This window comes from Cricetulus griseus, assembly GCF_003668045.3.
Source record: "Cricetulus griseus strain 17A/GY chromosome 1 unlocalized genomic scaffold, alternate assembly CriGri-PICRH-1.0 chr1_0, whole genome shotgun sequence".
NCBI lineage: Eukaryota > Metazoa > Chordata > Mammalia > Rodentia > Cricetidae > Cricetulus > Cricetulus griseus.
The window spans coordinates 160843049-160870944 of record NW_023276806.1 but is presented as its reverse complement, the minus strand read 5'-3'; the positions used below and the strand labels follow the sequence as shown (position 1 = coordinate 160870944).

At 42.7% G+C, this 27896-nt stretch overlaps 1 protein-coding gene across 2 annotated transcripts in view; it reads left to right on the top strand.

The window, feature by feature from the left end:
• Plxnc1 (plexin C1) overlaps positions 1-27896 on the top strand; it is a 146371-nt gene that overhangs the window by 71311 nt on the left and 47164 nt on the right. The window contains exons 6-15 of one of the 2 annotated variants that reach the window (XM_035450691.1): positions 256-400; positions 3206-3217; positions 4028-4106; positions 6008-6110; positions 6228-6326; positions 17439-17578; positions 20295-20474; positions 22876-22963; positions 26039-26242; positions 26354-26539. In XM_035450691.1, coding sequence (XP_035306582.1) covers positions 256-400; positions 3206-3217; positions 4028-4106; positions 6008-6110; positions 6228-6326; positions 17439-17578; positions 20295-20474; positions 22876-22963; positions 26039-26242; positions 26354-26539 — 1236 coding nt within the window. Of the gene's footprint in view, positions 1-255; positions 401-3205; positions 3218-4018; positions 4107-6007; positions 6111-6227; positions 6327-17438; positions 17579-20294; positions 20475-22875; positions 22964-26038; positions 26243-26353; positions 26540-27896 lie in introns of both variants that reach the window. The other variant, XM_027392654.2, reaches the window with a different exon arrangement.

Sequence of the window (27896 nt, the reverse complement as noted above, 5' to 3'; positions counted from 1 at the left end):
CCTGGTTCAAGCTTCTAAGACCTTAAAGCCCACCCCCTAGTGAAGAATTCCCTCCAACAAAGCCACACTTACTCCAACAAGGCTACACCCACTCCAACAAGACCACACCCCCTAATAGTACCAGTCTTTATGAGCCTGTGGGGTTGTTTTCATTCAAGCTACCACAAAGGTCTAAGGGTGGCTTCCCATAAGTCTCTAGAAGGGACAGCAATGATACAAACCAACCACATGATATGTGTCTTTCCCCCTGCACAGACCACAGTGACCATCGTGGGAAGCTTCTCTGCAAAACACTCAGAGTGCGTGGTGAAGAACGCAGACACCGGCAAGCTGCTCTGCCAAGGGAGAAGTCAGCTGAACCGGACCTGTGCCTGCAACATCCCCAGCAGACAGAGCTACAGTATGTGGGTGCTTCTGGGCATTGTTATAAAGTCGAGAAGCAAGAGTACCTCCTGAGTTCAGTTCCTGGGGGATTGCGTTGTTACCTTCTCTTCACTCTACCTCTACCTCTGGTTCCCACCCGGGTCTTCACTGCTGCTCCAGCTCCTGTGTTGACCCCAGCACCCTACTCTCGGATATGTTTGGGGAGAGCAGGAGACGTTGGCTAGGAGAGCCTAGAAAAGCCAGACTCCATTGGGCTGAGTCTATCCAGGTGGCTGAAATGATTCAGAGTTTAGAAAAGCAGGAAGTACCTGTGCTGGGATGAGAAAACACTAAGTTCATTGCATTTATTCATCCATACATGCAGGAAGTAGGAACAGCTGTGCACAAAGTATCGTGCTAGGTTCCTGGAATATGGAGATGGAAACAGGTTAAGCTGACCCTTCCTCAGAATCCTTATAACCTATTAGGGTTAAAAACTGTAGTGTATAAATGTTGGTATGCAATGGAGTGTATGAATGTAGGGATATAATGTGGTATATGGATACTGGGAACCTAGAGCCCTAAAGGCACCTGGGGTGGGCAAGGATCTCTTTCTGGAGTAACTGATAACAATCTAGAAGACTGAAGGATGCACAGAAAAGGCTTTGATTGAAGAACTACCAAAAAACTCTATATGAGTAAGGCAAGGGGGAGGGGCAGGGGAAACAGGACAGTAGGGGATCTAGGGGACTGTAGAAGGCTGTGTGAGACATGGGCTCCATCCTGGGAGCCATCATGGAATGCTGAGAGGCAGAGCTGAAAGTAGCATAGTCAGATTCATTAGCAAAGAGACACAATTGTGGGTCATCTATCCCTCCCACTGGAATAGAAGGCAAGCCCCATGGTTAAAAAGTTAAAAACACTTTGAAAAGTTCTTTGCTGTGCATAGAACTGTATCTGGCCCAGAATGTCCATTTATAATCAGTACATTTTTAGTGAGTGGATTGGACGGACGGACGGATGGATGGATGAATGAATGGATGGACAGCAATAATAATTGGACAGATGGAGGGGGGGAGGAAATGAAGGACCAGAATACTTAGTTCCTAAAGAGCATCTAGTAGAAGGGCCATCAACAGTGGTCCAGATAAGAGTGAGTGAGAGCTGGAATCAGGGGAGGATGCATGTGAAGAGATGGAGGGATGTTCAGGATGCTCAAAAGAGGATTCGTGAGTCTGTTAAGACAGAAAAGACTTAAAGAGTTAAGGAGATAGTAGAGGCCTCCTGGGATGTGTGTTTTGATCATATTGGAGCTATGTGAGTTGTTTGTGAGAGGTGGAGTTAATATTGGGTGACGGGCAAATGGGAACTTACTACTTACAGCTCCAAAGGCTGGGGGATCCCAGCCGAGGGTACCAGAAGATCTGGTGCATGGTGAAGGCACTGCCCCCAAACGCTCCAATTCACGATATTATCCAACTGAATATTAAATTCCAAAATGAAAATTTTGACAGGATACCAAACACTGAGACCACAGCACTCAATTGATCCTTCACCCCTGGAGAAGGAATTTGAATCACAAAGCCAGAGAAATGAGCTAAAAATAATCCCTTGCAGCCATTGGGTCTGAATGCTTAAAAAGTTCGTCAGTTTTCCACCTTGTCACCACTACACAGACTTTAAAATGCACTTCTGGTTAAATTGGGTCATTAAAGATGCGAGTCTTGCTCCACCTATAAAATATGACTTTATCTGAAGCTGACTTATAAAGTTAATCAGTGGCATTATAACCAACAATTGATCTCCCTCCCTCTACCCTTGGCTGAATGCAAAGAGCTCAATTGTCTACCCATTGATAAAATTTAGTCATGGGCTTTGTCTGTCTGTCTGTCTGTGTGTGTGTGTGTGTGTGTGTGTGTGTGTGTGTGTGTGTGTCTGTGATGATCCCACTATGTAGGAAATTCTTCCAACTCAGCTTCCTGAGTCCTAGAATTATGTATATGAGCCATCATGTCTAGCTTCATGGCCAACTTTGTCTGGCCTTACCTCTACTATCAAGTCCTGATTACCATACACTTTGAAACACTGGAGAAAGGTCTTGTTTCTCCCATACAGCCTTGTTAGTCTGACCTGGCCTTCACAGTCATTCTATCACACCCTTGGTTCTCTACAGGCACCCCTATCTTGCACCCAAATGCTACATGGAGCTCAAACTACTCACATGGTGTTCCCTTGACTTCTTCACCTTGGCTATTTTACGTCTTCTAGGAGAACTGTAAGTGCTTCCATAGGAGAGATCGTGAATATTCATTTCCCCGTGAAATTTCCAACGTGCTGTGCTGTGTGTGATTGGTGCTCCATTAAGTCTGCCTTCTGCAGGCATCCTCCCTGGGCACTTGTCAATTCTATGGAAATATATTTTCCCTGGGAGTCCCTCGGTGCTAAATGGCCATGTGTTCGTTTCCCTAACATGCATCAAGTGTCTGTTCAGGTGCTCCTGCCAAGAGGTCGTGTCAGCCCTCCAGACCTCCTTGTCTTTAGCACAAAAGATTATCATTGCACGTAAGCCTACTGGATGTGAGCAGAATGTTATGTGGAATTCTAGCCATCGGAGTGAGTCTGTGTGGTGTAGAGCAGCATATCCATGAAGAATTCTTCAACTCTGGGAACCACACACTAATAAAGTTTCAGGAAGGAATTTAGGGCTATCTACAAAGTCAGGCCACCTTCTCATAATGTCAGGATTTCCATTTGACAAGCCCAGTGTTCTAGTGCCCATGAATTCCTATAAGTAAGAAGCTATTCATTCCTCTGTAAGTGCTGGTCCTCAATTGGATATAAGAGGACTTGAAGAGTGTTACTCTGGGCTATGGTACCCACCGGATGTCCTGTGTGCTCATTATGTCGGGAGGGGCATTATGATGTACAGGTTCTGCCTGGTATTGATATTTCCCTACAGTTATTGTGATTCTAAGAATGTAGAATAGCTGGGTTTGGGTATCAATCCAGCGTGGAGGCTTAAGGAGACACTGAAAACAGCATTTTTCTACCTCCAATTTAGCATCCATTTCACCCTCATTTTATTCTTTTGGTGTTTTCCAACCAATGGGTAAGGTTTTCAAAAGCAAACAACAACAAGAAATACAACACCTTCATTTGACAACAGTAGACTCCAAGGATATCACCTCAGGGTGCTCCACTTATGGTTTGTATTTGCAGAGTATGGATCTTTCTGAAGGTGCAGGGTTTCTTTTCCAACACGCTAGCATTCATATTCTAGGCACTTCTTGCTCGGTGACTTGTTTTATTCTCATGCCTTGGCCAATTACAAGCTGAGGTAGTGATCCCAGCGAGAGCATGGGATGTAAATGGTCTGTAAAATGGCTTTTCCTGGTGATTATCTGTGGGCGCCTTGGAGCTAGAGTCAGGCTCAGTCTGTTTGGAGGCTTGTGCTGTGTATTGTGGCTGCCTGACATGAATGGCCCACAGGGAAGAAGCCACATACTGACTCAAATGTTGGTGAACAGCTGGCACACCCATGCCCTCTATATAGAAAAGGCGAGAATATTTCTTTCTTTATTATGCATTTCCAGCAATGCTTGACTATGGTGGGAACCCACCATGAATGACTTTTTTTTTTCTTCCTTTCCTCCAGATGTCTTAGTTGTCAATGCAACGTTCTTCTTCCCATCTTGGAACTTATCAGAAAGATTCAACTTTACCAACTGTGCATCATTAAAAGAGTAAGATTGGCTTTGAAATTTAAATGTTCTTGTTGCTTTTAATTTATTTGTTTTACTCCTCAATTTCCTAAAGAACTCTTTTGTGGACTAGAACTTTCCAAAGTGCCTTTTGGAGCATGGCCTAACGGGAGCTAGGAGAGTCACTGAGGTAATAAGCTGTGCTCGCTCATTCAAGCCCTAACAAGAAAACTGGAGCAGCTGAGGAGAGAGCATGCGCCTAGGTGTCTCTATCAACAGGGAAAGGTATTTTCTGCAGACCTAGAGGACTTGGGAAGTAAGGTGTACACTAGGCTGTCCCACAATGCAAATGCCTTTGGGAGTTTGGCCAGAGCAGTAAGATCTGAACATAAGGACAAACAAGTGGAAGTTTCCGTCACCAAAATCACATATTCATTTTGCTGTCTTTCTGTGGTGCTAGGGAATCGAACTCAGGGCATTGAGCATGCTAAGCAAGTGTTCTACCACTTGGCTACCCCAGCCCTGTGTCTTCCGTTTATTATGATTGGCCCCTTTCAGCTGTGAACCCTTTGAATGTGGACCACAGCTCCCTCCTAGCTCCTAAAGCAGAGAGAAGGCAGAGGAAACAGACCTTTCAGAGGTCCGCCCTCTGAATTAGGGACAGAAGACATTATTAAGAAGACCTCTGTATTATCAGAGGTCTGTTTTCAGCCTGTCCAGAAAATCACTAGAGGGAAAGTGAATTCAGACTGTTAGCTACATTGAAAGGTGACCAACCACACAAGGGGGGAGTCAGTGATGTCTAAGAAACAAATTTCAGGGAGAGAAATAGAAAACTTGCCATTGAGAGCCTCCTGCCCTGCAAACAGGACAAAGGAAGAGAGAATGAAATAGGGGTGTAAGGAGAGTTGAACGATGTCTCTCTGTAAATCCCTTGCTTTAGAGCCCAGGTAGAAGGAAATGACTTATCCCAGATCCCACAACTAGGTAAGTAAGAGTCAGACCTCAGAGCATCCCCCTCAGGGAGCTGCTTGCTGTTCGGAAGCATGCCTGGGGCAGAGGCTCCCTCCTACAAGTAGAGCTTTCTTTTACCCTCAGGAAACTACTTTCTGTAGGTTAGGATCTTGGAATGCTGCAGCATTCCTTGGAGTGTATATGAATTCTGGCCTAGGTGCCTCCCTCTGTGTAGTCTCCTCATCACCTCCTGCTATGTTTTGTTCTGGCATCCCTTGGACAGCTTTCCAGACCAGCCCCCCATTTTTCTTCTATTCATACCATCTCCTCCTTAACTCTAATCATTGTTATGCGTGCTTTTCAAGCCCTCCCCAGTTACCCATGCACAATGGCTCATTTGATTAGCAGACACAATTCTTCCTTCATCTGATTGTAAAGCAAACAGTGGTGCCTCCCCTCCTCTCTGCCTGCCAGGTAATGCTTTGTGTCGTACCTCGTGTAGTTGGCAGCACAGCTGCTCCGATGAGACAGGGCTTGCTGCTCTGCTGCTGAGTGGCAGCAGGGAGGGAGAGATCCATCTTCAGGGGAGCTTACCTGAGGGTGGACCAATAGCAACCAGGTTCAGGAGCAGATTCAGTGGGTTCCTGTTATCAACAGACCAGCAGGTGACCCCAGCTTCAGGTCTCCATGGCAACACCTCTGTAAGTGTGATAACAATCCATCAACTCAGAGCTTCTCAGAGCAGGGCACACAGCCTTACTCTCTGCCCCAACCTCAAAGGGGCCAACCTTTCTCCCTCTGTCCATCCTAGCTTAGCTAAAGGTTTTATTATTATTATTATTATTATTAGTAGTAGTAGTAGTAGTAGTAGTAGTAGTAGTAGTATTCCTATTCTTTTGTGTTCTTAACATGTAGCACTACAGAGGGAAACCTTGAAGATGAATAATCCCTAAAAATATAAAAATTAAGTTGGTTTTCCATGTTGCCAGATGCCCAGCATGTATCGGAACTGGCTGTGCTTGGTGTAAACCTGACCAAAAATGCATCCACCCCTTCGCAGCCTGCGACCCATCAGATTATGAGAGGAATCAGGTAAAGTGACATTAGAGGTATTATGATGTCTTTTCAGAAGCAAGTGCCGGGGTGCACCCAGCCCCACCCCTTCCTGTGTGTCTCACTCTGATGCCGAAGAGTTGTTTCTCAATGCAGGAGCTCTGCCATGTCACTGTGGAGAAACTGCCCAAGGCCTCAGGAGGAGGAGGAGGAGTCAGAGAGAATCAGAGTAACAGAATCAACCAGTCTTCAAAGGTCAGACTCGACTTTTGTGTTGATAATGGAAAAAAAAAATCCCCCTTCAATGACAACTACTACTTTGGGTTTCTTTTTTAAAAATTTCCCCATTTTACTTACAACCCAAATCCCTCCCACACCTTTTTTTTTTTTTTTTTTTTGGATTCATTTTAAACCAAGTTTCACATAATTGGCTCAATACATCAAAGGCTTCACATTCATATAAAAGAAATTAAAACTTCGTAATTATGAAAAATGATGCTGTTCCGGTAGAAGGAGAATCGCAAAGGTGACTTTGTGGCTCACTGGGAAAAGTATAGCATACAGCTGAGGCAACCTCGGTTCAAATAAGATGTTATGATTAGACTTGTGATTGGGGTTATGTGTGTGGGTAGGGGTCTATACAAAATCTGCAAACTGGCCTTGCTTAATTTTTTTTTTTTACACAACCAACTATCAAACTCATCATTAATAATGCCAAAATAGAATGGCTGTAGAATGTGTCTCTCCCTCTTCTCAAAAGTGGTGATTTTTTTTTCCCATGAAATTTCCCCGGAAACTCCTTTTGCTTTCTTCATAGTTGCAGTTATCAACATTGTTATACAGTTATTGTGTGTGAAAAGAAAGGCTGTGACTTTGCAAACATTTGTCAGCAGGACACATGTGGCTGTTTAGTGCGACACAGTGCAGTGCTGGCTTCCTTCAGCTGACAGAAGTTCATTAAGTGTTTACATGTGGTGGCAAACACACACAAAGTGGACAAGTTCCCTCTCTCATTCGCACTGGAGTCTGTCAGAAACAGACAAATTAAGAACAGCATTGGAAGACATTCAGAAGGCCCAGCTTTCTATTTCGTGACTAATCAGTGGCCCCGACTTGGCCATTTGCAGCTATTTAAGGTCAAGTGTCAATATAAATAAGTAGCACATTTTTAATCATTACTGAAAAGTTGCTAGTAACTTTAGGTGAATTAAGTAACAGGCTGAGGGCCTGTGAATCCAAATGGATTATGCAGTTAATTAAAGCATTCCAGAACCTTGGCGTGCCAATATCTCTGGCCTGTAAGTCTCTGAGGCTTAATTAGGTGATGGGCTGCTTCTCTGTTCTCAGTGGTTTGTAAAAATTAAGGCACAGTGACAGGAGCTTGGATGGAGAATATAGAAGCTTCTTTCTTTTAATTACACTTGGTGGTGGTCGTTTTCAGTTTTGGTAAACTACACAGTACATAAAATTTACCACCTTTGCCATTTTTAGTGTACAGTTCTGTAGTGTAAGTACTCCTTCACAGTTCTTGTGCAGCCTATCACCAGAATACTGAAACTCAATACTCATTCAATAACTCCCCCTCCTCCCCGATCCTGAGGCTCCTGTAACCACCATTCTACCTTCTGTCTACAAGACATAACTTATTGTAGGTAATTCATATTAGTGTATTCAAGCAGTTTGCCTTTTGTGACTGGCCTACTTCACTTACCATTGTGTCCTCAAGGCTTATCCATGTTGTAGCATGAGTCGGACTTCCCTTCCTTTATAAGGGTGAATAAAATTCCTGTATATGTATATGGCACATTTTATTTATATATTCTTCCACCCATGGGCTCTTGGCTTGCTCCCACAATTTAGGTACTATGACAAGTAGGGTTAAAAACACAGGTGTATGACTGCCTCTTAGAGCCATGGTGTTGAATTCGGTGGTCATGCTATATATATATATATTTTTTAAGAACCACCATTGTGGTTTCACTAGCTAAAGTGTCCACTAATAGCACTCAAGGGTTTCTGTTTCTCAAATTCTCACTAACACTTTACCTTTTTTTGTTTGGTTTGGTCATTACCAAACTCACAGGTGTGAGGTGTGATCTCTGTGAATTTGACTTTCTTCTCTTTGTGATCTATGACACCTACACCTTTTTCCCTTTCTTGCTTGCTAGTTAATGTCTTCTACTATACTCCCTTCCTATTGTTTTGATTGGTTAACTTATTTTTTGTCCATTGGACATTAGAAGTATTTTCTAGATTTTAGCCCTGCGTCAAATATGTCATTTGAAAATATTTCTCTCCCATTCTCGAATCTGTGGTGTGTGTGAGTGTGTGTGTGTGTGTGTGTGTGTGTGTGTGTGTGTGTGTGTGTGTTTTGCTGGATCTCAAAACCAAAGCTTCACACATTACTCACGCACTCTATATTAAGTTACATAGGTGGCCTCATTGTATTCTTTGATACATAGAATTTTTAATTCCAATTAAGTTCAATTTGTCTATCTTTTCTTCTGTTTCTTATGTTTTGGGGGTCAGGCACAAGAAATTACTGCCAAAATTAATGTTGTGACAGTTTTCAAACACCATATTTTGTTCTTAGAGTTTTAACTCATTTGTGCACACCTTGACCAGTCCTTGAGTCCATTTTTGTCTATGCAGTAAGGGGAGGTCCACTCATCCTTCTGTATATAGATATTCAGTTTTCCAGCACCATTTCTTGAGCACCTTTTCCCTGGTTCAGTGGTTATGACATCCTCACTGACGATCATTTGGGCTTGTATGTGACGCTTTATTTCTGAGGGCTTTTTCCTCTGTGTGTCTGTCTTCATGTTAGTACCATATTGCCTGATCCTTGGAATTTTTTAGTATGTTTTGAAACAAGGAAGTATTAACTTTCTAATATCTTTCTTGTTTTTTAGGATTGTTTTGTAAGAAAACAATACACAAAACTTTTACTCAGTTTCTCTGTTAATACCACCTTGCAAAATATAACTGAAGATATCAGCCCTGATAATGATTTTAAAAGTCAAGGCCTAGAATGCTCATCACCACAAGATTCCCCAGGCTGTCCTTTTATAGCCCTATCTACTGCCTCCTACCTCCCACCCACGAGCTCTGGTGCCTCACAACCACTCATGTGTTCTCCATTTCTATAGTTTTGTCAGTTCAAGAATTTTATGTAAATAGAATCATCTAGATGTACCCTTTGGGAGATTAGTCTTTGAAATTACATTTATTTTTATGGGTGCAGAAAAACATAAAGAGTGTACATATTAATGGAGTACCATGTGATGCAATTATCTGGAAATTCAGCCGAGTTCTTATATGTATCAAGAATGCTGAATAGCAGTCCAGGCAGTGGCTTTTGTAAAGGTCTTAAAGAGAGAAGGATGATGTAGTCATAGCATCTTGACTTCCTGTATTGTATCTTCCTGTACCTTCTAAACTGTGATACTGTGGTTTTAAAAGTAGGGTCACCAAGAGAGAAGGGCAAGTCTGCAAATAAGCCTTGGTTTGCCTTCAGTGCTTGTCTTCGGATTGCCCTTCTAAATTTGGAGAAAGATATTTTATTGATAGCGAAACATTTACTTTAAATATGTGACTCAGAACAGAATCTCAGGTTTGGTTGTTAGGGAATGGTTTGCTGCTTGGCACAGGAGAGATTTCCTGTGCTATGTGAAACACTGCTGTCTTTCACTAGCATGCAAACATGAAACTTTCTGGTTTGCACTGTTGGTTTCCATGTCAGCTTTGCATGTTGGATCCAACTGTTCAAGCAGAGAAGCCACTGAGAGCTTGTCTTGAATGCATCTGCCCACATCACCTAGGCATCAAATGTTTCCTGTGTACCGAGCACTGGGAAGGGAGCAGGCACCATCTGAGTCACTGAGAGGCTGAGCTGGAGTCGATGATTCCTGCAGGAAGTTTGGGGGCATCTGTTAGATGCTGTCATGTTGCACTATATGGATAGCACATGTAGGACACAAATGAGTCAAGTCCCTCTCTGGCTGTCAGTTCTAAGAATTCTATCCATACAAACATACATAGCAATACAAGATTGAAATATCTATATGTAGAAATATATATATATATATATATATATATATATATATATATATATATATTACAGGGCAGAACCTGAAAGTAAAAGTCTTAGTCCTTCCTTTCTAAGCCTAATGCCTGGTGGTCAAACACAGTCAATGTGGTGGGTTAGGTCTTTGATGGATGGACTGAAAATGATACCAGTTCACCTAGGAGGGGTCAAGAAACATTTAGACAAAATAAGATAAGAGAATGAATATTCTATGCGAAGCGACCACCATATGTAAAAGTGTGTTAATGGCCATGAAATTCAGGAAATCCTCAGTAATTCAGTTTGTCTACACAGAAGAAGCAGGAAACAAATGATAGCATACAAGGTAAATGAGCCAGAGCCTGCATATGTTGCGACGTATGTCCCATCCCTTTGGGGGTTTTGTCTTGCTTCTTCAGTGGCAATAAAGAACTATTCACTCCATCTATTCTAATGCATGTGTTTGATCATCTGAGAATGTGGTGTTTATAGAGGAGGATTACTGGTTCAAACCCAGGACAGTTGCCCTCACATTCTCCTAAGACTTACTTGATCCGGAAACAGGACCATCCTTTGTCAGGACACTGAACCAAGAAAAAGCATGAGCCCAATAGGGAAGGTAGCCCCAAATCTTGTCTAGCCTAGAATGGGGACATCTATTTGCCATAAAGGCCAATCTTAATTGCTCTCTCCTGAAACCATATGGTTGTTGGTCCTGCCACCCGGCTGAGTAGCCATCTTTGCTTCCATTTCCTAAGCATCTTTTGTATGGTGCCCTCACCTGCTGAAGGCAGATGCAGCTGCTCCTTCCTGATGATCTGTGGTGTGACACAGATGATTTCTGGTCATGGTTTTTGTTTTTATTGTTTTGGTTTGGGGTTGTGTGTTTGTTTTTTTGTTTTATTCTAGACAGGGTCTCACTGGTACTATGTAGACTAGGAACTCATTATATAGTGTAGTTGGAATTTTCTTTGGGACGCCAACCAGCTCCCAAATAAAGACACAGAGACATTATTATGAATGCTGGGCCTTAGCTTAGGCTTATCCTGCTAGCTCTTTTAACTTAATCTATATTTTTCCTCAGGGCTTTTTACCTTTCTTTGATTCTATATATCCTACTTTCCTGCCTCCTCTTTGTCTTTCTGGCCCCAGACATCTCCCTGTTGACTCTTTTTCTTTGTTCTTGCCCCCCTCCCAGCCTAAATTCTTCATCCAACTTACTCTCCCTGCCTGGAAGCCCCACCTATACCTCCTTCCTCATTATTGGTCATTCAACTTTTTATTAGACCAACAAAGTGCCTTAGGCAGGCAAGGTAAAACAGCAACACAACTTTACATAGTTAAACAAATATTCCACAACATAAACAAATGCAACATGTCTTTGCATAGTTAAACAAATACTCTGCAACAGTATAGAGTAGGCCTCAAACCCACAGAGATGCAACTGTCTCTGCTTCTAGAGCACTGGGATTAAACACCACGCCTGGCCACTGTGGTCATGTTTGGTTTTCCTCACAACATGTTTATCACTGTAGGGCATAAATCAACAATATCAAGCTATCTCCTGCTCTTAAGGACCTTATATTTGTATTCTTTCCTTTTCTTCTGTTCCTCTTCTCTTCCTCCATGACTTTTGAATGTGTGCTTTAATTTCTCACAGACAATACTAAATGGACCCTTTCAAGAACCTTGCCTTTAAAAGGAAAATTACATTTAACAAAGACTTTTTTTTAGTAGCTTCTATGGGCCTAACATTATTCTGTACTAATTCCATTTAGAGGGTGTTTGTTGATCAACTCTTATGTATTTGGCAGGCCCAATACAGACCCACAAGGAACTTGGACTGTCAAACTTAGAATGGAGTGAGGAAGTGAGATTGTTTATCATCAAAGAGTTGAATATGCATAACAGGAAAAGAGACTAGAAAGAATGCCAGAGTGGACTAAGTAGAGTAGTGACAGCTAATCTTTCTGTGTCCTGAATTCAGTGTCAGTTCATTTAAGCTTCACAATGCCACACATTCACAGGCATAGACATTTTGCCTCAAAACCAAAATGTTAATAAGTTTGAACCCAGGTATCTGATTCAAGAGTTTACAGTTTTAACCACTAATTTCTTATATGGTCCAACTTGAATAAGTGTCAAACCACATAATGTTGACACTAAGAGCCTCTCTGGAAGGGAGGAAACTCTTACAGACATTGCAGGCTTCTCTCAGATTAGACTGTCACACTCTGTCCCATCTATGCCCCAGCCTAAAAGGGAGCTTATTCTCATGGAAGATGAAGGAGAGAGATACCTCAGGGTGAGGTCTAAGAGGAAGAATGAGCCCTTGGAAAGGCTAGACATCTTCTCCAAGAGAAGGAGAGCAGAAAAGGCCCCAATGGGCCAGGCTGGCCCCAAGTGGAGCAGATCAACAAGAATCCCATGTTCAAACTGAGTCCTGGCAGAGGGTTTGTTAGAAGCAGGGTTAAGCATTGTCCTCTCTGGTTTCGGCACTCAGGCCAGTTCTTTGTGGTTACGTTCAGGTTCAGTGGCCAAGAGTAATTTAGGAATAGCTTTGTGATAGCTTCACCATGGACTGTGCCAGCCTCACCTTATGAGTTGGTTCCCAGGTCACAGAAGCAAGTCTTGATCTCACACAACAGAACAGAGGTCTATTACTGTTCTCTGCAAGTTTCCCATCCACATCCCGAGGCATTGCTGACCTTTGGCAGGTACCAGAACCTACTAGAAGTTACATTGCAAGTTCCCTGGAGCCTGTGCTGCGCCTCCTATGAAGGTGTATTTCCTTAGGGGACTGAGCTTCAAATACATCACCTTGTTCATTGAACTCTCCCATTATTCTTTGATGGAATTGTATTCTCTCTCTTCTTTTCCTTCCATAGCTCATTCCCCTTTAGACTTTCCCATCTCCACTGCTGGTCACCACTCTGCTCACTTTATACATATTATTAATAAATTGCATCTATCCTCTTCTCAGTCATTAATGAAGATGTTAAATAATTCTAAACCAAATAGTCACCCGTTGGGCCCAACAGGACACTTTCCTTTAATTAGTTGTATTACCTTTCATCTCCCTTATGTCCTTTGACTTCAGATTTCCTGCCGATTTTGAATCCATGTGACTTTTCATCCAGTACTGTTTGAACTAATTTCATGCATGAGAATCAGAGAGATGTTTTACCAAGTGTTGATTCAGGTCCAGACCTACAGAAAGCTTCACTATATTCAGATTTTTCCCCAAAAAAGATTAATAGAGTACAGTTTGTTCTTAATAAACTGCACCTTCCTAATGTACCTCTTTCCAATAGTCTTTCCTCCATAGAGACATTTTCCCCACTAATGTCATGGTAATTTTTAGCTGTGTTGGTGTCAGGCTTCACACAAGGTGCTTGTGACACCAGAATTCATCCTCAGATGTTTTCAAGGAGAACTGTTGGGGACAGGTTATACACTTTCCAACAACTTAGTTTTTGAAAAATAAAAATAAGCAGGTATTCTACAAACCACCTAATTAAGTAGTTTCCAATGAACTTTCTTATCACAAAACAAAGAGAAACCTGAGCTTATTTTTTTACAAAATAATTTAAAATTTACCATCACTTAAAAATAGCCCCTCACTGTAAAATGGAACAAGAATTGGGCCTTTCTGAGGTTAACTGGTGGAGGGTGGTAGGCCGGGATGGTTACAGTCAGCTGTGTCTTGATTTGATGTATGGAAACCTTGGATATAGGGAGGAAGAGCCTCACTGTAGAGCTATGAGAAGTCCCGGCTGTATCCAGCCCAGTTATGGTTTTCAGTTAACCCTTCTGGGTGAGCCTGAGGGTTGGCTACATGTCAGGTTGTGAATTTAACTTTAAAGTACAAAATCAGTTCTAAAGTGCTGAGGGTGAAAACATTGTGGGAAAGGTTTTCTTTGCCCTTTTGTCTTCATTGTGTTTTTTAAAGTTATCAACAAGTATAAAAAATTTCTATCAACTGTTGCAGCTTATAACTTCTCTATCTTAAATTTAAAAACAACATTGTCTTATATATTTTCATTATCTGGGGGTGGGATCATCTTGGTAGCTTCTTAGCCTTCTAACTAAGATTAAGAAACGTTCTCCAGGCAAACAAATGAGCTAATCTGACCCTCTTTGGAAGCAAACTGTGAGCATCTGCTTCCACAAGACAGGCCAGGCTTGGATTCAGTCCTAAGTGACCAATGGAAATGTTCTCTAAACAATAACATTTTTCAAATGAAACCTTTTTGATGTGAGAAGGCTATGTCTACTCAAGAGGGAATAAGAAGATAAGAAAACTTCATTCTCTGATGATATTTCTAGAGCCATTAAAGGAACAACACGCAATTGTCCTTTTTAAAAAATGTATTTTTTCTTTAGTAGTTTACAAGGCTCTTTATCTTCTACTACAAACATTAAAGTAGCATGTGCTTAGCATGTTTTCTGTTTTTGCTTCAGCAGACAACCACAGTGTAAGTACGAGAGGCATCGAGGAAAAAGAGTTGACCTGGATGATAGTGTTTATGATAGAAGAAAATTATGATCCGGGAGCATAGCTCAGTGGGTAAACCACCTGGAGTGTAAGCATGAGGACCTGAGTTCATATCCCCTAAACCCATGAAAAGTTGAATTACCTGTAATTCCAGCAGAGTAAGGAGAGTCCCTAGAAGTGTATGCAGCAGCAAACAGGGTGGAAGGCGAGGATCGACAACCAAGGAGGTAGTTTTCTGACCTTGTAACACTTGCACACACGGCATGCACCTATGCATGCATGCATGCACACACGCACACATGCACACACACACATACATACGTACACATGCATGCGTGCACAAAGTTTGAAAAAATTAAACACATGCACACATAACTTGCATCTCTAAGAAGACAGTGGTCTACTATAGGGAAGGGGTTATAAACTGTCTCTACAGCAGTGGTTCTCAACCATCCTTAATACTGCACTCTTTAATGAAGTTCCTCATGTTGTGGTGACCCCCAGCCAGAAAGTTGTTTTCATTGATGTTTCATAAGTGTAATTTTGCTAGTGTTATGAAGAGTGATGTAAATGGGCTTAGGCAACCCCTGTGAGTCATTCAACCCCCTAGAAAGTTGCAACCCATAGATTGAGAACCATTGGTCTACAAAGAACCAGGCAGTGTGTGTTTTATGTTGTGCCCGCTACATAGTCTCTGCTGTAGCTATTCAGTTATGCTAGAAGCAGCTAGAGATGGTACACATACTTCTGGATATTGACATGTGAACTTCGTGTACTTTTATGTGTTTGAGATTCTATTCTCCTTTTGACATTTTTTCCCCATGGGACATCCAAAAACAGCAGATAAGATTTGAACCCTAAGCTGTAGTTGGCTAGCTCTTGATCTAGCCCACACATACTGCATGCCAACCCTCATCTAGCACCATCCTTAGGATCCTATAGGTCTTTAGTAAGTACTTGATCATTTGGCTGTCACCTACAAAGCTACACAGTAAGCCGTCTTATACAACACACACTTGACATTTGTAAGGGATTTATCTTGAAGTCGTTGCTAATCCCCCCATCCCAAGTACCACTCTAGCAGATAATTCCCCCCATAAAATGCAGTCAAGTATAACAGAATAATTAAAGTGACCCTTTCAGGCTCCTAGTGACTCAATAAATACAGGGCTGAAGTCCTTTTAAGAGTGATTAAAATAAAGTCTGCCATGGAAATCAATTCTCTGTCACATTACATCATCACTGTGGTGACATTAATGATGGATTTACCATAATCTGCAAAATCAGTCCATAGTGATAAGGAGCAATGACTGTTCAGTCATATAGCACCTGTGTTTGCCAAGGGAGCAGAGTGAGAAGATATTCTTTTCAGTGGGATACTCAATGTGGCCAGCCAGCAGGGTTCTTCTAAGGGACATTAGATCTTGCAGCAGCAGGCCACATTCTGTCACCTGGAACAGCAGGTGGTCACGCAGGTACTAACCATCACAGATGCTGGATCAGTGACTCAGTATCTTCCTGATGGATTTTATGCTACAAATGGCTGTTCTCAATATTTGTGCTTTGGCCCTGTGTGACATGATGGTTCTTCTCTGGACTTTCAAGTCACTTTCAAATGCTAAGAGTGTGATCATGAAGTTTATGCATGCTAAGATCTGCTACTTTATATTGGCTAGAATCTTGGAACGGAGAGGACTCGCTAAGAACAGCAAGTAATCAGAACAAAAAAAAAATGGTAGTAATTAAAGGAGAGATGTATGAGGCAACAGGATTGTTCGGTATTGAAAATGGAGGCCAGAAGGGATGGCTCAGTGGTTAAGAGTACTTCTTGCTTGTCCAGAGGATCTGAGTTCAGTTCCCTGCACCAGTGTCAGGTGTCTCACAACATCTTGTAACTGTAGCTCCAGACAGCCCAACACGTTCTTCTGGCCTCAGAAGCACCCTATCACACATGCATAGAAATGAAAACAAATCTTTAGAAAAGAAAAGGGCAAATGATTCCTGCTTTCTTTGGGTTTGTAGGGGAAATTGATGAGACTTCACAAAAGTAGAAGTGAGGAGACATAGGCCTGAATGAGAGGGAAGTTAGATATTAGGTATCCCCATGACACTTGGTCTTGATTATCACACTTGGTCTTGATTATCAGCCAGAGAAAGCAAGAGAGTGGGTCATACATAGTATGGTAACTGCCAGCCAGAGATCACATGGTGGTTCATGATGGTTTAGGCTTCTAACTTTTTAATACTGAGTGGCCCAACCAGCAGATTTCTTAAGACAGACAATCTCCCCACCCCCACCCCCACCCCTACCACCCCATTGGAACAGTCTAATTGAAACAAACAGAAAAAGAAATCCTTTGAAGGGAATTAAATTTATCTGGATTGGCATTTGTATCAACTGAATGATGAGTTGGGGCTGGCTGGCCACTATGGGGAAGGCGTCTATATCTTCTCTGCATTTTGCTCAAGCATCATGAGCCTCAGGGAAGTGTAAGGCAGGGAGTGCTCCCTCAACTGGAGTGACAGCTCACTCCTCAGACAGAATACTGGGGCTCTTCAACTGTCTTATGAGACAAAGACTAATTGGTTTGACCTCATGCTGTCACGTGTTGAAAGACACAAATCTTCAGCCCTCTTCCTTGAATTCATTGATTTCATTAAACACTATCTGCTTGTGCTTGCAAAATGGGATTTCCTAGTGAGTTCTTCAAACTGCAGAACATCAACAGATTTTTTTGGGGGGGGGAAGGGGCAGTGCCATTTTGTAGCTTTGATCTGCTGTTTAATCTTTTATTTCCAATAGGTCTTCTATATTAAGGCCATTGAGCCACAGAAAATATCGACTTTAGGCAAAAGTAACGTGATAGTTACTGGAGCAAACTTCACCCAAGCGTCCAATATCACCATGATCCTGAGTGGAACCAGCACATGTGACAAGGATGTGTGAGTCCATACACTAATAATTGATTGTTGGTACATGTGACAAGGATGTGTGAGTCCATACACTAATGATTGATCTTTGATAAAGTTAAAACCTATGCCAAAGCAATGTCAGGAGGCTTTGGAGCTTTCTGTAATCAAGTGATAATTAAGTATTTTATAAACACAGTAATTGTAATAAGCCATATGTTTTTAATGATTCATTTGAAGTTCAGGGGGAAACCCTGCCCTGTGTTACTTCTCCTCCCTCCCCCAAATCTCAGCCGACAGCACCTTGAGGCTGTTGTCAGTGGGAGCCTTGATTGATTTTCAAAACAAAGTCAATTATATATAGAAAGGGACTAATTTATGAATATAGATATGTCCCTTGGAACTGATGGTTTTATGGAATCACTCTTTCAATATTCTACCTGTAGTTAGAAAAAAATGGAAATAGAAATGTTGTTCATTGTAGCTTTCTTCTCTTGACTGGCTTAGTTTTCACCTCAAATAATTAAATTACTGGGGCATATATATTAGCAGTAAAAAAAAATACCCCAAATAAATACCAGGTGAATGTGCCCCTTAAAGATAATGATATCTGATTTCTTTTTATCCTAACAATGAAAAGGTATTCAGTTTTTCATTAACATCCTTAGGGGAATTATTATACCTTCCCCGGGGGGAAAATACTAGCATTATGTAATAATAACAGTGTGACAGATAACTTTAGTTTTCTGCTTATTAACTTTTATAAGTTTGGGCCAATTTAAAGTTTAAAAAAATGTCGCAATCTACATGAACCATAATACTGAGCTTATTTTCATCATGGAAATGAATTTAAGACAATCCATTGAAGCATGATGTTTTGGTTTTTAACTACCAAACCAGATTTGTACAGCACTCTAATCTGCCATGCTTATTTAGTGAACTTGCTGTTTTAATTCCCTGGCTGCACATCACTGCCCCACTCCCGTTACTGCAGTAAATCTGGGATACCCATCATCTCGATGGGGAAAGGTGTCCATCACTGGCTTTCCTCTGTACCAGAGTGAATCAACACACATTTAAGCCTGTATCTATGCAACTTGGGTATCTTATGTGTGCCATTCATTCTGGCTAAATACCTTATTGCAAAAAATCTTTCATTTTGTGTGGTGCAGACTGTGACGTTAGACACCTGTGCACTCAATGAAAGGCAATCACCTCGCTGCAAAAGAAGTCGTTTTGGAGCATTACCCTGTTTCTGGCTCTTTATGCTCTCATTTCCATTCTGAATGCATCTTGAGATGCCACAGTTATTAAATTAAATGACGAAGAGACCTTTCTTCGTATAGCATTCCACTAACGACATCTGCATGGTGAACCCAAGTTCACAGGCAGTATATGTAATAACCCCATTAATCACATACCTGAGCCCATGGTGATCCCAAAGTCTTTTAACATGGAGTTTTTAAGTGAATGACTATGAGAGAGAGAGAGAGAGAGAGAGAGAGAGAGAGAGAGAGAGAGAGAGAGAGAGAGAGAAGTATAGTAGTGAAATGTTCTACATTCCTACCTTTTGCCTTCCAAAATTTATAAACAAATTTGTGTCTTAATGATTTGGGGATGAACTTCCTAGAGCTTTGCTTTAAATAAATAGAAGCCTTAATATATCTGGGGCAGGGTACATACAAACTCCGGTGTCTTTCAAATTTGCTTTCTCCAAAGGTGTAGTCATGGCATTAGGGTTAATAATCTTATACACAATATCCTTAAGTAATAAAAACAGATTGCTCTGTAGCATCATTAGGCTGAGCAGCTGGCAAACACAACTTTGTCTGAATGTGTGCTTTAGAGAGTAATAGACACAATTGTCACTGCAGGGCACAGAGGGAATGTCATGGACACAAGAGTCACTGTAGGGTATAGAGGAGTGTCATGGACACCAGTCATGGACACCAGTCATAAACACAAGAGTCACTGCAGGGTACAGAAGGAATGCCATGGACAGCTTTGATTTGACTGTTGAGGGGCATTGATCCCAGGTCTGGAAGCTCCCTAGGGGTGCCAGCCCCATGCCCATTGATTCTTAGACTTTGGGGTTCCTGAAGCAGGCTCTCTGCTCTTCGAAGAGTAGAACTGCCAGGTCTGTCTGGGGTTATACCTTCCCAGTGCTTGACTGGAACTACTTTAGAAAAAAAAAAAAAAAAGAGCTTTAATTATGGAAATGTCAGCACATGCAAAAGAAAGAAGCATATAAATAAACTTCTTTACAAACTTTAAAGTTGTGGACATTCTCCCAATTTGTTTCATCTTTTCCTTCTGTTTATTTCTCGTGGGGGCAGGGCAGAGGGCATAGTGGCTGGAAAATCTTAAAAGCAAATCCTGACACCACTTCACTTCATGGATTCTTCAGTGCATCTCTGGCAAGAGTAGTACCATGAGGTCCCACAAAGTTAACCATAATTCTTTAGCTCAGTACAATGCCCCTCCTTGCCCTGGTCCTACTTCAGAGGGCAAAATACTTCATTTCCCACTTCTAAAGGGAATGCAGATCAAAGATAAGACATGCACAAAGAGAAAGAGGAACCTAGCCTGAGACAGCCATCTCCAACAAGCAGCCCTTGATGATGCAGCTGCTTGCAACTGTTCTGATAGTTCAGGGCCGCCCTCAAGTGAAATTCATAGGTCACCTTAAGCAATCAAGTGTGATAAGTGACTGTGTCATATAAGAGTTCCTTTTCTGACCCCTTTCTAGGATCCGGGTTAGCCACGTGCTAAATGATACACATATGAAATTCTCACTTCCATCAAGCCGAAAGGAGATGAAAGACGTTTGTATTCAGTTCGACGGTGGAACCTGCTCTTCTGCAGGGGCTTTGTCCTACATTGCTCTGCCACACTGTTCCCTGATAGTTCCTGCCACCACCTGGATCAGGTACTGCCTGGACCCACAAAGGTCTTCTCTTCTTCTGGAGGAGGGTCATGTACATAAGATCATGAGCATCAACCAGACCCACCCAGCAATGTTTAGCCGCACCTAAATTGTCCTCTCAGTGTTCCTCTTAGGAGTTATTCCTGGAAAAATGCTCACCATCTGACAAGCTGGTTGTCCTGTTGTCACTTAAGCACTATGAGATTTTTATTTCCCTGTGGCTAGCAGGAAACTCAGCTCAAATGCTTTGTTCAACCACAGTGACTGTTCTTAGCCCAGGCTGCTGCTGTGCCCTTCTGTACTATGTGCCTCTCCTGCTCGTGGAACTGGACTTCTCTCTTAGAGATTTCACACTTTTGGAGTCAGCTATTTTGAATGCTTTGGGAGAAATATTGGGGTCTGCAAGTAGCCTCTACATTTCAAAGATCCTCCTTGAGAGTTAGAAATTCCAAAATAAATTCTTTCAATTAAATCCAGTATATTAATAGGGGGGTGTCTCCCTAGTCAAATTTAATTCACATTCAGACTTTTGGAGTATAACCTCAAAGAGATTTTCTTCATCTCACATGGTGTGAAGTTAATTTTCCAAGTACTCTCAAGATAGAACCTCTGTCAAAGCATTGAGGGGAAAAAAGTAAGAAAAAGAGAAAAAAAAAACCCCTCATCTTATTTAAGATGAATGTGGCAGGTGGCTGTGTTTGCTGTTGGTTTAGTAAACTACTGTAATAAAGAGTTCAGATGGGGCAGTCTAAATAGCACAGACGATGATTTCCTTCACACTGTGAAGCCGAGGGTCTCTAAGACATGAGGAAGGTTGGCCCCTTGTAAGGTCGTGTCTCTGCTCTGTTTGCAGGCAGCCATCTTTCCCTGTCCTTTCAGCTAAAGCTGTGCCCTAGCCCTTTTCAAAACACTGTCAGTCCTATTAGATTAGGGTTCACCCCAATGAACTCACCGAACCTCCATTACCTCTCAAACGGCCTTATCTCAGGTCAGGAGATGTAGTTTATTGGTAAAATACTGCAGAACCTGTGTGAGGCCCTGGTTCAATCTCTAGCATCACCCCTACACCCCACCTTCCATCATCTCTCTACCTCTGAGTAGATGCCTCTGAGAAACTGGGGGTCAGAGTCTCTGCATGAAGGCTTTGCAGCCCATTGGAGTGGAATAGAGGAGACTGAGGTTTCAAAAGCAAGGTTTCAAAAGTTTGTATCCCTCTGCTCTGAGACCAAATATGCCCTATTATAAAAAAAAAAGTAGACCGGATGTGGCACTTACCACAGACTCATGGCATATCTACTGACCTGGTTAAATCTTACAAAAACCCTGAGAGACCAACAGTGGGTTGTCCCTTTGGCAGGGGTGAACTGAGGCATAAGCACTGTTCAAACAATACAACCAGCTCTCTGATAGCTAGGCCCAGGCTGAGTAGTTTCCACCACACATTTTGCTTCCTCCTCGTGTCACTTTTGTCCTATCATGGCTGTGCTGAGCCCATGTATCTCAGCTGCTCTTTGTCTTTGAACTTTGAGCAAGAAGTAGGTGCTACAGCCTGAAATCAGTAGAATATGCTTGGGCTGGTTTTCTGGTGATTGAGGCAGGTTGTCAGGTGGTCATATGGGCCCTACCACCTTGTGTCTGGAGGGCTCAGGACCCATTTTTCTTCTCTGCCCTGCATGTATTGGCCTGCTTTTGTCTATCTCCTGAATATCATCAGGGGCTCCACTAGTGCTGGATCTAACACACTGGGGTTCCTGTCTGGTGACCCATGAGAATGACCAGAGCTGTGGGCAGCTGTTTACTTCACACCCAGTGACCATTTAGATGGTATCTGGTGACCCACTGAGAATAGGTGAAGTCACACAGTGTGGTTTTGGTGAGATTTATGTACCCTCCCCTTATACTGAGACATTGCATCTCAAACAAGAATTCAAACTTCTAATGTCACCTACCATTTTACCTTGTCCAACATGTTCCCCATATCACTAAAAAAAATATATAATTGGTAGGTTGGAAGTTTGATCGTGAAAATTGTTAGCACAGATCATCTTCAGATAGATTAAACAGTAATCAAATGAAATTTTGTTCCGTGATATGCTTTTAAGGTGTAGCAGATGATCTGGTTATATGTGGCAAAACAGCACAAAAAACCTCAACCTCTATTAAAGAATTTGAGCATTTTCCCAGAATTAAAATAGGCTCTCACCTGCATTTTTATATGTATGTGTCTTTAAAAATATGAGTCTCTACCCAGTACCATTTAAAGACTTCTAAAACTACCTCGCATTTGAAATTGAAATTATTTGTCTTCCAAATATTAGTAAGCTTAACATTAATTGTGAATCACTTAATAGTTTTGTTAATAATAAATTGCCTATGGCTTATTATTGTCCTTTCATTCTTGCAGTGGTGGGCAAAATATAACCATCATGGGCAGGAATTTTGACGTCATTGACAACCTGATCATTTCACATGAGCTAAAGGGAAACATAAATGTAAGTTTAAAAATTATTTTCGCTCATAATTTTGTTTTCCTTTCACTAAACTGTGCATGTATGAAGGGGTTATATTTCATTTCTATGACTTTGGCATTATAAACTTCTGCTCATTTATGATATACACTGTCTGTCCTCTGACAGAAAGACTTCATTCTTGGAGTTAATTGGGGTTGCCACACAGAGGAACCAGAAATGAATTTCATATGATAAGGCCAGCCATGTTCTCCCTGTGTGTGACTTGTGGCAAGCCATTTTAATGAGATAATGCTTTTGCATGTGTGTGAAAGTCTGTGGATGGCTGAGGTGTGATGTACAGAATCTGTGAAGAGTAGGCGGTGGTGGTCCAACAGTTGGAGGCTGGTGACTTGCTGAAGTAACAAAAATTCTCTTGTCATTGTCTCTTGGGTCTCATTGTCTCTTGCCCCCTCCCATGACCCCAGAGTAGAGGCAGACTATAGGAAGTTCCTGGTCTCTATCAGGGCTCAGTTCTTTGGGAAGACCTTAAGATTCTCCCAGGAGCCTATAGGTGGAAGCCATGGGTGCTGTGAGGAGGGGGTGAAGGATGACAGCTGCACTTTGGGACCTCTATGTATGCTGTCATTGTAGGTGCTTCTTGATTGTTCTTCCCTTCCCTTCCTCCTTTTCTGGGCTTCTTCCTATCAAGGCCATCAGAGATGAGGGTGCCAAAAGCTTTGTCTCATTTTCAGCCAATATGTGTTCAGGCCTAGAAACAGAAGGCATATCAATCCATCTTTCTTACAGCCTTGTCCTACACACAACCACTTTCTCACACACTTGCAGCCAGTTCTCAGCCTCACAGTGTTCCCATGATGGGACCACATTCAGTTGTGTTGTGGCCCTTGACCTGAGGCACAGCCTGAGCCAGCAGACATGAAGACATGTTCTATTTCCCAAAACATGTCCCATTTATTGAGTACCTACTGTATGCAAAACATTTTGCTGCCTGCAAGAACAAAGGGTAAATGAGTTACTGCCGCCCTCCCCCACCTTTCTGAAGGAAGACAGCAGACCTGCACTGGAACTGGAAGGGCAGAGCAAGTGATGGTAAGTGCTAGGTCCTCTCATTCCTTCCAGATAAGAAACCCCACAAGTCCCAGTCCCAACAGGCGTGATGTGTTTCCCACTGAAAGTATGAGTGGATAGAATTGAGACAGCAAATGGAACACTATGGGCAGGGCTGGACAGACAGGCAAGGAAGCAGCGGGTAACTGCAAGCACAGAAGACAGGTTCCTCACCAACTCCTGACTGAAAAACCACTCACATTTGCTTTGCTGGAACCTAGAGGCTGCGTTAGGGCAGGTGTTGCGGATGGCTGAGAACCTCACAGGGATGTGTGAGAGACAATCATACTAAAAGCAGCACTTCATTCTGCAATAGCTCCCTATTGCCCCTGGTTCTGTAGGCAGTGGAGCGGGGGGGGGGGGGGCTTGAGTGTCTTTGGCAAGAAGTGGTGTGAGTATGGGTATCACTTTATCAGTGGCGCATAGGGTATTTTGGAGAAGTAGCAACTCAGAGAGCATGTTCATGCAGAGATTCTGTTCAGACATGGCTGAGACATGGCCAAGTGTGACTGAGACATCACCAGGTTGCGGTGGAGCTCTCCACTGGACTGCTGTCTGCAGGGTGTGTCTAGTGGACTGGTGACAGCAAGCCAAGTTATTTCAACATAATTGTTGAGGAGGAGGTGGGGACAACAGTGTAAAATAGAGCATTGAGGACCAAGAAAGGATGACTAGAATCTGCCAGCAGCCTCACTTCCAAGGGTCAAAGAAAGTAGGATGACCAGGGAATGTGGCTAAAAAGTTATTCAAAAATAGGGGTTGGCTCCCAGTACAAACAGGAAGGGTCTTAGGAGTACAGAGCTGGGGTGACCCTGTTGCTTGTCCTTCTTTTAGGAAGTTGGTAAAAAGCCAGCGCATTGATGTTGGGGCTGCTTAGGAAATGGGGCCTGTGGTCCAGTGGCTTTTCATCCTATCTCAGAAGAGCCAAGGCAGGGAGGAGGGCTGGAATTTAGAAACGTGTTAAGCTAAGGGATGGTGTACTTGCACAGTGTGGCCACCTCTGCCCTCTGTCTGCTTGTCTTTAACTCCAAGCTTAAAGGAAACAAAGAGAGGAGATGGTTCTTTCAGGAGTGTTAGTGCTCTCCTTCCCTTCATCTTTATTTTACAGTGCTAAGGATCACACCCAGGGCCCCAAGCACACTCGGGAAGCCCTCTGCCACTGAGCCACACCCCTGACATACCTGCCAACCTCTCCTTCCATTACCCGAAAGCTTTCTCTGCCTGTCTCTTTGTATCCTTGAAAACAGCAGTGTGTTTGTGGGTTCTCTTTGTTAATAAACCTGTACATAAATTGGGCCAGGCTTTCTACCTCTGTTCCTGTGTCTATGCTCATTTCTTAAGGGACCTACTGTCCTTTGGCTTTTGTTTTCTGCTGTTTTCTGTTATGCCTGAAAAGCTGCTTCCTCCTTGTGGTTAGGAACTTCTGCTAATAGGGAGCCTCTGCCAGAACTTCCTCTGCTTAGGGGCTCTTTCTGACACTCTGCCGAGGCTCTTTTGGCAGAATGACTCAACCAGGTACAAGCAAGTTAGCCAATGGCTGTGTCTCTCAATTTCCTTCGTAAAGTTTCCAGGACTCAGCCACCTTAGTGCTTTGAGCCCAAGTGTTCCTTCTCTGTCCATTCTGCTTCTCTTATCAAAGCCTCCACTCCCCCAGGATGTCACCTGACAGCTTTGCTGAATGCCAATAGTATCGATGATAGTATGTGTTGAGTAAGCTAGCATGTGTGGAGTGTTTACCGCATGCTTACCAGACCCTAAGTGCTCTTGCAAATATAATCGCATTCACTGGAGCTCACATTTAATTGAATGAGTTTTTACCTTGGTCCATTTCATTGAGGGTTTATTTAACCCTATGAAGGAGTCATGTTGTTGCTAGCCTTGTTTTACAGAGGGAAAAAAATAGAAGTTCCCAGAAATTTGGTTCCCCAGGTTACTTAGCATCTAGAGCTGTGGTCCTTCGGTGCCTAACAGGCTCTTTCCTCTCTCTAGGTCTCTGAATATTGCACAGCAACTTTCTGCAGATTTCTAGCTCCCAACTTAAAGAGCTCCAAAGTGCGTACAAATGTTGCTGTGAAGCTAAGAGTCCAAGATACCTACTTGGACTGTGGAACCCTACAATACCTTGAGGACCCCAGATTTACAGGGTACCGAGTAGAATCTGAGATTGACACAGAATTGGAAGTAAAAATTCAGGTATGTTTCTTTCTTTTTTTTTCTGCATGGTTATTCCCACCCCTGGGCTGGAAAGGTGTGTGAATTTCCACGTGTGCTCTGAGTCCCTCATCTCCATCATGTTCATTGCAGAAAGAAAATGACAATTTCAACATTTCCAAGGATGACATTGACATTACTCTCTTCCATGGGGAAAACAAACAATTTAATTGCAGTTTTGAAAATATTACTAGAAACCAGGATCTCACCACCATCCTTTGCAAGATCAAAAGCATCAAGAATGCAAACAGCATCGCTACATCCTCTAAGAAAGTTCGTGTAAGTCATCTGGAAGTCCCACCTGTTGTCTTTATCTGAGTCTTGGTAATTACCTTCCTAACTCCCAGGTTGGAATGGAATCTTTCATGGCTTTAGATTTTTCTCTTTAAATAGGAAATAAATAAAGCAGATACTGCAAGTCCAAGCATAATCCTACTAGGATAGCAGGCAGGTTCACCCATGTGTTTGTTTAAGTGTCAAAGCCTTGAACACACCATTGTCTATCATTCTAATGAGCCTTGAGAGCTTTTGTGCTGGCTGGACCTTTAGACCATAGCATCTGTGAGCAGAATCCTCAGACCCACTGGTGCTTGAGCTGTCATTCTTTCTCTAAATGCAGAGGTGACATGTCTTAGCAGAACCCAAAACAGAAGCCTTTAGGCACAGGCAGGGTGGCACTAAACTCTGTCAGCAGCCAAATAACTTATAGTTTGCAAGTGGCTTCTTCTACCGTGGTCTCCGTTTCCTATGTACAGGTCATCTTTTCCTAGATGTGACTGAGGACTCTCTGAGAAGGGAAACGCACAGAGAGTTACTCTTACAAGTCTAGTAGGCTCTGCCAGCCTATGTCAAACATGCTCTGTGAGCCAGGGGCCATGGCTCAGTGGTAGAGTGCTTGCCTGTGGTACGCAAGGTTCCAGGTTTACTCTCCAGCATTACAAAAAGAAAAAAAGAACATTTTGCTTTGTGGTTAAAAAAAAATAGTGAGTAAAAGACAAGAAAGAACATGTCATAGAGGGAGGCAAGAATGAGTTATTTGTCCATGTCCCATCTGTGCTGCTTAACAGCTGTGTGGCCTTAGGTAAGGAGTTGGACTCCCCTGACCCTCCCTTGTTTATCATTTTGGTAAAAGAGGTAGTAGTCATTACAAAATCAGCAACTGATCCCACAAGGTCCCCACCTCCTATGGTAGTAGAGTGTGCATCAGTTTGCAGCACAGCTCACTCCCAAGTGCCTGTACTGGGGTTAAAACCCAGCAGCGCAGAAAGCAGACAGAAACAGCTGCCTTCCTGGAGCTTCCCAGGGAGGATATGCAGTGAAAGACAATGTTTAGGGAGGCCAGTGAGCGTGGGAGGAGGAATTGGGCTAGCCTATGCTGTCTTTCCACCTGATTGTGGGAAAGTGTGCCTGGAAGATGGCATTGGAGTGAGGACCTCAGAGAGGAGGAGGAGAAGGAGCCATGGACAGACTGGATAGAGGGAAATACAGGATCCCAGAGGGTCCTGAGGCTGAAACCTGCCAGCTAGCTCTGATCTGCTCCCAGTGGGTCAGCATGGCTAGAGTGAGAAGGGTATTCTCAGGAGGTTAGAGAATTTACAGGGAAGGCCAGAGATTATTAGGTGCTTTTAGGCATCAC